Here is a 12,161-nt window from a genome sequence, read left to right as displayed (position 1 = left end):
GATCTACGCAAGATCTTCATGTTTGGTGTCGTATAATGATGCCAAACATGACCAGAACATCTCATAGAAAAGCACTGGAATCATGAGAATTGCTGGACAGGCAAGGAATGGCGATTTATGCTCATGCAGCCTATATGCCACCTAGATTGAAGAAAAAAAATAACAAAAAGTAATCAGAATTGATGATTTTATCATGAGAAAGAGCAAGTGAAGATAGAGGAGAATGTTCTGGTACTGGATTACCGGTAAGTTTTTATTTATTTTTACACAATGAGGGGCAGTACTCTAAACTAAAAAGGAACACTGTCATTTTATAATAAATATTTATTTTTAACATCCGCGTGTTTTGACGAGATAGTGTCACGTACTTGTAGTGACAAATGGAAAGCACACGGCCTGAGGCAGAGAAGAGTTTCATAAGTGAAAACTGTGTACAGACCTACTCACTTAAATGACAATGATATCCATAACGCATTAAAAAGGGAAATCACACTCATGTTCAAGTTGCTCCATTTTGTTTAATGATTTCTATCAATAAAACTGTAAAATTATACAAAATAAAAATGACACATACCAATGGTTATCCCATATGAAATTCCAACATTTGCTTTGAACCCCCTGCTTTTGCACTAACACTCACAAAGCCAAGTGGCACAGGTAAGCACAATTCTCCCACAACTGAACTATAACTCCCATAAACCATTGCTGTGCAGTCTCTCCGGGAAATACATTTATAGAGGACATTACAAATGCTGGAAAATTAAGGGAAACACCTTAGGTTAGTTAGGTGGGGGGTTAGAAAGAGGTTTCAACTTACATAGCAAACGTATTACAAGAAAACATCACTTGGCATAATTAACTAACACAAATTTTACCCAGGTTCTTAGATTGTTACATTTATTTAATATGGTTCTTTAGTTAGGGTTTTTAATTCTAATAATGCCAGACTGACCATGGCACTGTATAATTCCTTGGTTCCTTGTCCCTGCACATAGACTGAGTTAGGTGAGGGCTGGTAGCTTTCCATAGTTTCTCCAAACCTTGAAACTGCCAGTGCCCACTTATATTATTTAGTGCCCCATGACATGGTTCAATGACTAGTGGACAAGTGGAAATGTTAAGTGCTGACCTATATTGTCTATTACAGGGGTGTCCAGATGTTGTAGAACTACAGCTTTCATGATGGTTTGTCATTCTAAAGCATCCGAAAGGCATGCAAAGCATCATGGGAGTTGTAGTTTTAAACATCTGGGTATCTACCTTTTGGGCACCCTTGGTCTATGTATATAAATATATATATATTTTTTATTATTATTTTTTTAGTGGACTAGAATTTCAAAGCAGTACACACATTTTTGATACAGTTTCTAGATTTTTGAAAACCTCAGAAGTCAGAAAATGTTAAACTTGCCCCTTTTATCCACACTGTACTCAATGGTTATTCTGCATCCTGAGCACCTAACATTGCAATAGATTACTTTAACCTGACTATTCAATGTGTAGCCACGACGGCCTATTGTAGTGCTACAAAATTAAATAGCTATATATCATAGTTCGGGGAACCGTCATAACAGATGTTATCAGAAATGTTTATTTTTCTCTTACTAGAACAAGGTAACAAAGTCATCTTAGGATGTAAAACAACATTTTCAGGTGTATTTTGTGGAAACAAGTTGAGATTCATCAACTTGCTTGTAGATATAGGACATTCATAGAGTAGTTCTACAACTGTATTTGAAATAAAAGCCTCACGATGCTAAGCAGTCATACAGAGAAGAAATAAAAAGTGTGTGTCTGGCTGAGCATCACATAAGTTGCAGTCAATTTGGAGAATAACAAATTTCATAATAACAAATGGTCCTTACATAATAACCAATGGCGAGATAGTAAGAATATTATGAGGCATTACTATTATTTTTATTGTCATTTGTATTTATACAGCGCCAACTTTTTCCGTGGCGCTTTACAATAAAATGAGACAATTACAAAATGTAACAGAATAAATAGGGTGATGAGGGCCCTGCTCAAATGAGCTTACAGTCTAATTAAACTGTGTTTTTTTTAAAAAAAAATATATATATATATATATTTTAACATATTGCTATTTTAATATAGATTTTCTCAGTTACTACACTTTATCTTTATACACAAGCCAGTGCATATGAATTATTCTCTGTGTTCTTTATACAGTAATCATTATAGTTGTGGTCCCCGTGTCTTTGTAGTGATTAGTTGAGTTAATGAAGTGGTGTTAGTGAGAAGCCCTGCATTATATGCACACTGAGCTCTATGGATACAATGTTACTGCAGTCAGCCCACCCAGTGTGAGGGGGTCCCCCCACAGGGGAGAGTCAGGTTGGGGTCCGCTCAGAGAGGAGCTGGGGGCAGTGAGGTCCCTAATCTTGGGGCTTTCTTCCTTGTCACACTCACACGGGGCCGAGCCTCATACTCACTTCCTGTTTTTAGTCCGGGCACTCGCAGAGCAGGATGGAGGCTCCGAGATACCAGGATGCAGGAACACAGCAGCGCACATAGCCGACTGCAAACACCTCCTCCCCCAACCCCGACCTGCTATCGGAAGCGGAGAGTACAGCAGCACGTCATGTCCGCCCTCAACCAACATGGCGGACAGTCAGGGGCACATTGCACCGAGTGCTTGGGGGCACATTGCACTGAGTGCTTGGGGGCACATTGTATTTAGGGCATGGGGGCACATTGCACTGAGTGCTTGGGGGCACATTGTATTTAGGGCATGGGGGCACAGACACCGGCAAGCTCGGCAGGAGCACTGTGTGGGGTGTTTACCCGCTTACACAGAAATACTACAATGAGGGTGTATTATATAAGATATACTTTAAAAATATAGCGTGTAACATACCTGATATCGTTTCAAGTGGACCAAGAGGGACTTATTGCATTTAGGATGTGACCAGAGACAAAGCTGCTTTGGGACATTTTAGGTGACTTGCTAATAAAAATGTATGCGACTAAAATGTAATTTGGCAAAAGGACAATGTATATTATTTACATAGACTGATTGCTAAACACATTTATTGTGGTTTACAGACACATTACTGTAAGAATTATTGGTACTGCGCTCTGTTATACACGTAGACACCAACAATATGGAGCGACTTGATAAGACATTTGGACAGTATGCTATTAATTTCTGGGTTGTTTGCTAAACTGCTAATTGTTGCGTAGTAAAATCAGAGTTTTGACCAAAATCGATTATCTGGAATCTATAGATGCAGCATGGCAATTTTAACCTGTATTTTAACGCTCTTTATTTTAAGGCTTGTTGAATATCTTTAGGGATTAAAACAAGCAGGACTGAATTTCTCATTAACCAGAGTAAGACTTTCCTGTTTGTATTCCTAGCGCAATACTGTTCCTTTAACCCCTTAAGGACACATGATATGTGTGACATGTCATGATTCCCTTTTATTCCAGAAGTTTGGTCCTTAAGGGGTTAAAGGGACACTCCAGGTACCCAGACCACTTCTGCCCATTGGAGTGGTCTGGGTGCCAACACCCACTACCCTTAACCCTGCAAGTGTAATTATTGCAGTTTTCATAAACTGCAATAATTACCTTGCAGGGTTAAGTCCTCCTCTAGTGGCTGTCTACCAGACAGCCACTAGAGGGACTTCCATGTTCCTAGAACATGAAGTGTGTTACACGACACTGGAGGTCCTCACGCTATGTGAGGACCTCCAGCGTCGCCGAAATCCCCATAGAAAAGCATTGAATAATGCTTTCCTATGGGGGAGGTCTAATGCGCGTGCGTGGCCGTTGCCGCACACGCGCATTAGGTCTCCCCCTGGCTGGCGTTGGTGGGGGAGGAGAGTAGGTGGAACCTGATCCAGCGCCAACAGACATTGGCGCTGGACTCCGGTAAGTAAAGGGGTTTTAACATCTTCAGCAACATGGGGTGGGAGGGAGAGGTGCACTGGAGAATCCCTTTAAGGATTACAGATTTGTGTGAAGAAGAGTGATTGTTAGGGGAGTAAAACATCAAAGCTTGGTTCGAACTGGTACCAGACAGGAGCATCTGGTCTATCTGTGGGCAAAGAAGATAGTTTAGTAAATATGTGTGACTCACTGGGCATCAGCTCATACATCTCAGTTCATGAATATTAAACACAAGACTAATGAAAACTGCATAGATAGATATAGATGGTAAAAGGGCTTTGGGGTTTTATGGGGAGAAAATAATCCATTGACTAATAGTGGGTGCCTGTCGATGACTAGCTTTGTCACATTCAACAAGTGTCTAGCTAAGTTTTCTTACTTTTTTCGTACACAATTAGGGCCGTTGCAAGAACTTCTGGTTACACAGGCAAATATACATTTCGCCATCCCCCTCCTCCCACCAACAAAATGTATTGGTGTTTCTCTTCAACTCCCCTTTTGAATTTCCTACCACCATTTGTGTTTCCTATTCCCTCTTTTGTTTATCTTACCCTCTTTAGTATATCTTATCCCCCATTTTCACCTTTGTGTGCCTTACAATGCCGCTTGTTTATCTCTTACTCTCTCCCAGCACCTTTTGTATGTCTCTCCCCCAGTCCCTTTGTGTGTCTCCTCCACATGCCCCTCTGTGTCTCTTCCCCCCAGCCTCTCTGTGTTTCTTTTCTCCCCTTCTCCAGCTCTTTTGTGTATCTTTCTTCCCTTCCCCAAGCCTTTATGTATCTCTTACTCCTCCATCCCCTGTGTGACACTCCTCCAACCCCGCAGTCCCTCTATGTGACACTTTCTCCCCATGCCCTCTTTGTGTGTCCCTTCTAACCAGCCCCTTTGTCTTTTTCTCCCCTTCCCTAGCCACTCAGCATGTCACTTTTTCCCCCCTTCCCTATCCCATCTGTCTTCACCCCCAAGGCCCTTTGTGTGTGTCTTACCTCATCCCCTCTTTGTGGCTCTTTCTTTCCCCGAGGCTCTCTGTGTGTCTCTGTCTCCCTTTCCATAGCCCCTTTTGTGTGTCTTTTTCTCACCACAGCCCATCCGTGTGTCTCTTTTTCCACCGAGCCTCTCTGTATGTCTTCATCCACCTAAGCCCCACTGTGTGTCTCTTTCTCCCCCTCAGTGCTCCTGTGTGTATCCTTCTCCCCCAGCCCCTCTGTTTGTCTTTCTTCCCCCCACAGTCCATTTGTGTGTCTTTTCTCCAGCCCCCATCCCCCTGTGGCCTCTTCCACTTCCCTTTATCTTCATGGTCTCTTCTCTCTTTCTTACCTACTTTATAGTGTGGCCTTGCAGACCGTGGTAGAGAATCTTCTGTACCTGGTCTGACAGCTACTCATTGCTCTCAGTGAGCAGTTTTCTCTTAGATCAGGTAGAGGATACAGACGATCCTCTACTGCGGTCCACACAACCATGCTACATAAAGTGACTGGCAGGAAGGTAGCGCTGTGCTGTGCTCTCCTGTCCTGCCAGTCACCCATAGATTGTGCCTCTGGGCCTTATGGTTGGTCCAATGACCTCTTCCAGAAAGGAATCACCCACAGTCCAAACATTTGATAGAGAATTTATGCAGTTTTCCATTGGATATTTGATATTTCATATTTCATGCTACCCTGTAAGAAACCAGGGTCTTGTAAAACATTTCCCCATATGGGCAAATGAGAATGTGAATGACAATAAACATTTTCTGTAAAAGAACAGCAAGAGGCCAAACATACAATTGTTTCCGTGTTTTATTCATTGTATGAGCTGTTACAAACTTTACTTGGTTGACCACTAGATGGGACTCTCACGACTGTTGAAGTTTCCATTGTTTTTTTGTTTTGTTTCTTTGTCAACTTACGTAGCTACATGTTATTATTTATATAGCGCCAACAAATTCCGCAGCGCTTTACAGTGAGTGGACAAACAAATATGCAGTTGTAACCAGACAAGTTGGACACACAGGAACAGAGGGATTGAGGGCCCTGCTCAATAAGCTTACATGCTAGAGGGAGTGGGGTAAAGAGACACAAAAGGTAAGGATAGTATTAGACTGATGACAGTTTCAAGAGAGGAATCAGTGGAGCTATTAACAGTTTAATTGATACGCTTTTTTGAAGAAGTTAGTTTTTAATAATTTTTTGAAGTAGTGGAGAGTAAGTGAGCATCTAAAGGAGGAGTGAAGCGAGTTCCACAGGAACGGTGCAGCCCTCGCGAAGTCTTGAAGGCGAGCATCAGAGGTGGGAGTACGGACAGAAGATAGACGTAAGTTTTCAGCAGAGCGTAAGGGCCTAGACAGGACATACTTGTGTATTAGGGAGGATAGATAGGTGGGAGCAGCATTATGTAGAGATTTGAAAGCAAGAACCAGAATTTTAAATGGGGCCCTATATCTTACAGTAAGCCAATGTAGGGACTCACAGAAGGGTGAGGCGTGAGAGGTGCGGGCGGATAGGAAGATGAGTCTCGCCGCATTCATTACGGTCCGTAACGGCGCAAGTTGGGAACACGTAAGATCACTAAAAAGCGGATTACAGTAGTCAAGGCGAGAAAGGACAGTGGAATGGACCAGCACCTTAGTCGCATCTAGCGTTTAGTAGGGTTGGATGCACGTAATGTCTTTGAGAAGCGGCAGGATTTAGCGATAGACTGAACATGAGGCGTGAAGGAGAGGTCGGAGTCAAAGAGAACACCTAGGCAGTGAACCTGCGTGATGGAGCTGATGTTAGCACTGTTGACTTGGAGGAAGGAGACACAGGAGTGGCAACACTTGAGGGTGGAAAGACCAGAATTTCAGTTTTGTTTAAGGAAGTTGGCAGCCATCCAGTTAGAAATAGCAGAGAGGCAGTCAGAGACACTAGTTAAGATAGACTGGGAGAGATCAGGAGAGGACCGATAGATTTGCGTGTCATTCGCATAGAAATGATATTGGAAGCCAAAGGAGCTAATGAGTTTACCAAGGGAGGCAGTAAAGATGTAGAACAGTAAGGGACCAAGGACTGAACCTTGGAGGACACCAACAGAGAGGAGTTAGGGAGAAGAAGCAGAGCCAGAGAAAGAAACACTGAACGAGCGCTGGGAGAGGTAGGAGGGGCACCAGGAGAGACCAATATCTTGTAGACTGATATTGCGGAGAATGAGAAGAAGCTGTTGATGATCAACAGTGTCAAAAGCCGCAGAAGGATCAAGGAGAATTAGGATAGAGTAGTGACCACGAGATTTTGCAGCAAGTAGATCATTGGATACTTTGGTCAGTGCCATTTCCACAGAGTGCTTAGCATGGAAACCAGACTGAAGCAGATCTAGCAGAAAGTTGGACTTGCGGAAGTCTGTCTATCTCGCATACACAACTTTTTCAAGGATCTTGGATGCAAAAGGCAGTAGCGAAATAGGACGGTAGTTGGATGGGGAGTTAGGGTCAAGGTTGGACTTCTTTAGAATTGGGGTTATAGTTGTATGTTTGAAGGGCGGTGGAAATATGCCAGAGGAGAGAGAGAGAGATTGAGAATTTTACTGAGAGGTAGAGAAAGAGAAGAAGACAGAGTATGGATGAGATGGGAGGGAATTGTATCTAGGGAGCAGGTGGTGGGGTGGGAGGACTGGAGCAAAGCAGAAACCTTTTCCGCTGTAGTGGGTGTGAATCAACATAGAACAGCAGAGGGATTGAGGTTAGGGGAAGTATTGTAAGGGAGGAGAAAGATGAGATATCTCTTCCCTGATTGTAGAGATCTTGTCAGTGAAGTGAGTTGCAAAGTCTGAGGCGGTCAAGTTAGTAGGTGGAGGAGGAACAATAGGGCAAACAGATTACACTTCCTATAAAGGTTAGAGATTCAGAGGAAGCATTGTATTTCTTTGACATTAGTAGGGGTAGGTCAATCAAGTAAGCGTTGGATTTTAGAATTATCCATATTGATTGGGTGTGATTAAATCACATAACCAAGGAATGTGATTTCAGAGACCTCAACAGTTATTTTTCAGGTTTAGCGTATAAGTTATGAGATTGCAATTGTGAAGAACACTTTCTACGTGTTTTCTATGGTCTTGAAGAGTGTTGGAATATACAAGAATGTCATCTAAATAGATGATAACACATGTCTAGAAGGTAATTAACTATATAATTTATGAAATGTTGAAAAGTAGCAGGGGCATTACGTCCAAAAGGTATCATTAGGTATTCGTACAACTCGTATATTGTTCTAAAACCAGACTTACATTTGTCGCTTTCTTTTATTCGGATCAAGTTGTAAGCCCCCTGTAGATTAAGTTGAGTGTATATACCTTAGTCTTTCAATCAATTTAGGAATCAAAGGTAAAGGGTATTTATTCTTAACTATTATCTTGTTCAATTCATGATCCTAAATGACAGGATGGAGAGTGTTGTCCTTGTTTCTCACAGAGAAACTTCCTGAAACAACAGTGGATGTGGATGATCTTATGAACCGTTTATGTAGGTTTTCCTCCAGGTATAAGGGATTTGCATGATCCAAAAATGTGTTTTGGTTTGGAAATTCGGGTAAGAAAAAATATTCGGGACTTCGGCACTTCTGTTCGATTCGGCACTTCCGAAATTCGGGACTTTGACAATTCGGTACAGGATTTCGGCAATTCGGGACTTCGACAATTTGTAACATCTGTAGGGCTCTCTAACCTAACCTTACCCTAACTCTGCCTTAACCCAAACACTACCTTAACCCTAACCATCCAATAACCTTAACCCTAACGTAACCCTACCCCTACACTAACTCTACCCTAACCCTGTCATCATTCACGTAATTTTCCCTCCCTCTCTTGTTTTGCCACTTTTTGGAATCCGAAGCACTTCGGTCATTCGGTTCAGTTCGGCAATTTGGGACTTCGGCACTTCGGAAAATTCAGCACTTCCGAAAATTCGGCAATTCGGTACTTCGGACATTCGGAAGCGTCCGAATTTCACGAAATTTGTCCGAATTAACATTCGGAATGAAACCAATTGCACATGTCTACCAGATATTGTTTGAGTATTTTTTGTTCAGCATCACGCAGTGGGCATATATATCCAAAATGTATGGATGCTCCTGGTAGAATGTCTGTGGGGCAATCATAAATCTTATGTGGAGGTAATGCTCCAGCTTATTTTTTACTGAAGACATCAGAAAAATCTTGATACTGTTTGTGTACACTTGACTCTGTTATGATCTTTTATGATTTGCAAAAGGGACAGATGAGAAAAGGATGTTTCCTGGCATTAAGAGTACATAAAATTTACCTGAATTGAAGAGTTGTGTAGAGTTAACCAGTTCATTCCTAAAATAACAGGGAACTGTGGTGATTTTACTATGTCAAAGTACATAAATTATGCATTCCCTTCATATGTGATCGTTTGCAGAGGAATGTTGTTTTTATTAATTGAAGGGGCCATCACCCACACAAACCGAAACAAAAAAGCCTTTTTGTATGTACAAGATTTTTATTATTTTGGGATGAAAAAAAAAACATTCTGCTCCAGAATTCATGATGGCTGAAGTAAAAATCCTTTCTTGATCCAATTGTAGGAGAGAAATAAGACAAAGAGGAGAAGTTAGGGTGGATACATTCAAAATTGTAGTATTGTGAAGTGCCTTACCAGCTTTGGTTCGCTTTAAGTTGGGAAACGTTTTGAGAAGATGTTCATTAGATGCTCAATACATGCATAATATACTAAGTCTTCTTCTGATTTTTTTCTTCTGGTGTAAGAGGGCTTCTAATTATTCCTATTTCCATGGCTTCAGTAGAAGAAATGGTTCAATCATCGAGGTGTAGGAGTGTTTTTTTTCCTTTGGAAAGATAAAGCATTTTCTACTCGACATTTCAAATGCCTGTTAATTTTTAGAGAGTTGCATAAGAGCAAGGGGGACTTCAGTACAAGACATTTCGTCTTTAACTAGTTTTGAAAGGCAAATATGGAACAGATTTCTATGAGTGATGTCATTCCACTGGGTATCCCTCGTCCATCTCTTTAACTTTGCAATGTCCTCTACGTGTCTTTTTACCTGAGTTAGGGATGGAATTGCCGTCTCCCCTGTAGATTCTTTATTAGGATCCTCATATAGTAGACATTAAATTGAAAAATCCATCCAGAGGATCAAGGATGGGATCATTGGTTTCCAGGAAAGTATGTGCCCAGGACATTGGTTCACCGCTTAAAAAATATATCACTGTACATACTTTTGTTCTGTTTGTGGGGTATGACCTTGGTTTTAAGGCAAATAGAAGCTTACATGCTTATGAATTATAAAATTCACAGTATTTTGAGCGGTCTACTGAGAACTTTTCTGTGAGACAGGCTGGAGCTTCAGGTTGACTGCCTCTAGTGGCTTCAGAGGAAATCAGGTGATTGTAAATTCCACTAATGTAAGACAGGAGACCTTAATTAGCATTTCTTGCAAGCCTTGTGACATGTCCACTCATTGGTTTAGTGACGAGATTTAAGATGGAATATCCGCTGGTTCAATGATTAGACACAGTGCTTATGCTATAATCCCTGTAATTTTAGTTTTTAGGAACTCAACTGCAGATATTGAATAGAAGGATAAGAGAAACATATTCTCAAATACTTTCACTCAGTGGTATGTTAAATAGACAATTTAAATAAATAGATTAACTTGATTTGTAAAGGAAGGAGTCATAAGAGTAATGATATATTGTTTAAGATTAGCAGTTAAGTATTTGAAGTAAAGTAATTGCAGTCCACTTGAGTTAGTAGAAGGTGTTTGAATAAATAGTAATTAGCAGGTTTATACAAGTGTAACAGGAAAAGGCAAAAGCTTAAAATTGGCAAGCAGAGGCAAAGTCATGTCACAGTCCAAATTTCAGGGGCAGGCGAGATCAGCAGTAACGAAGAGGCAAGCAGAGGTCTCATACGCAGGAAACAGCAATAGGGAGCTTACATGGTAACTTTGTATCACAAACTAACAAAATCACTGAGTGATACAAAATTGCCATGGCTTCCCATTAAAGCGACACTATAGTCACCTGAACAACTTTAGCTTAATGAAGCAGTTTTGGTGTAATGGAAGATGCCCCTGCAGCCTCGCTGCTCAATCCTCTGCCATTTAGGAGTTAAAGCCATTTGTTTATGAACCCTAGTCAGACCTCCTTGCATGTGATGTGCACAGCCTTCCATAAACACTTCCTGTAAAGAGAGCCCTATTTAGGCTTTCTTTATTGCAAGTTCTGTTTAATTAAGATTTTCTTATCCCCTGCTATGTTAATAGCTTGCTAGACCCTGCAAGAGCCTCCTGTATGTGATTAAAGTTCAATTTAGAGATTGAGATACAATTATTTAAGGTAAATTACATCTGTCTGAAAGTGAAACCAGTTTGTTTTTTTCATGCAGGCTCTGTCAATCATAGCCAGGGGAGGTGTGGCTAGGGCTGCATAAACAGAAACAAAGTGATTTAACTCCTAAATGACAGTGAATTGAGCAGTGAAATTGCAGGGGAATGATCTATACCAGGGGTAGGCAACCTTCGGCTCTACAGATGTTGTGGACTACATCTCCCTTGATGCTTTGCCAGCAATATGGCTGTAAAAGCATTATGGGAGATGTAGTCCAAAACATCTGTAGAGCCGAAGGTTGCCTACCCCTGATCTATACACTAAAACTGCTTTATTTAGCTAAAGTAATTTAGGTGACTATAGTGTTCCTTTAACCCCTTAAGGACACATGACATGTGTGACATGTCATGATTCCCTTTTATTCCAAAAGTTTGGTCCTTAAGGGGTTAACATGGCTTGGGGAGATGTCATCACATGGAGGCAGAGCCCTGTCTTCCATGATCCACATACCTGGAAGACTTGAGCTTAGAACCAATGAATTATCTCATCCATTTTCTTACAGATGAAGAGATAATTAAAAGATTTGTTCTTTAAGATGTTTTTTTGTTTACTGTGGTTAAAACAATTTCATATTTTGGGTGAAAAATGTCTAATTGACTGTGAACTGATACCCCATTCTGAAGGGGCGCTATTTCCAGGTACATGTTTAATTAATGATGTTGTGTATTTCTAATAGAGATCTCTATGTACCAATCTGTAGTTGACTAGCTTGGATTTTAGTATAAGACTATTTCAAGAATGGGTCATTTATTCACTCCCTATGGTAGGGATAATTGTGGGGCAAAATATTTGACATGATATACAGGGACAAAGGGTAACTGGGGGCACACTCGGAACACGCATTCTGCCGTAGAGACCAGAAT

General features: G+C 41.1%; 1 protein-coding gene across 2 annotated transcripts in view; it reads right to left on the bottom strand.

Moving 5' to 3' along the window:
- DMTF1 (cyclin D binding myb like transcription factor 1) overlaps window positions 1-2,553 on the bottom strand; it is a 43,314-nt gene extending 40,761 nt beyond the window's left edge. For both annotated transcript variants that reach the window (XM_063448196.1, XM_063448197.1), the window contains exon 1: window positions 2,454-2,553. In XM_063448196.1, coding sequence (XP_063304266.1) covers window positions 2,454-2,533 — 80 coding nt within the window. In that variant the 5' untranslated portion in view covers window positions 2,534-2,553. The remainder of the gene's footprint in view (window positions 1-2,453) is intronic.
- Between the last annotated feature and the right edge of the window lie 9,608 nt (window positions 2,554-12,161).

The sequence above is a fragment of the Pelobates fuscus genome, chromosome 3 (assembly GCF_036172605.1).
Source record: "Pelobates fuscus isolate aPelFus1 chromosome 3, aPelFus1.pri, whole genome shotgun sequence".
NCBI lineage: Eukaryota > Metazoa > Chordata > Amphibia > Anura > Pelobatidae > Pelobates > Pelobates fuscus.
The sequence above is the reverse complement of the archived record's forward strand: the minus strand, read 5'-3'. Positions and strand labels throughout refer to the sequence as shown.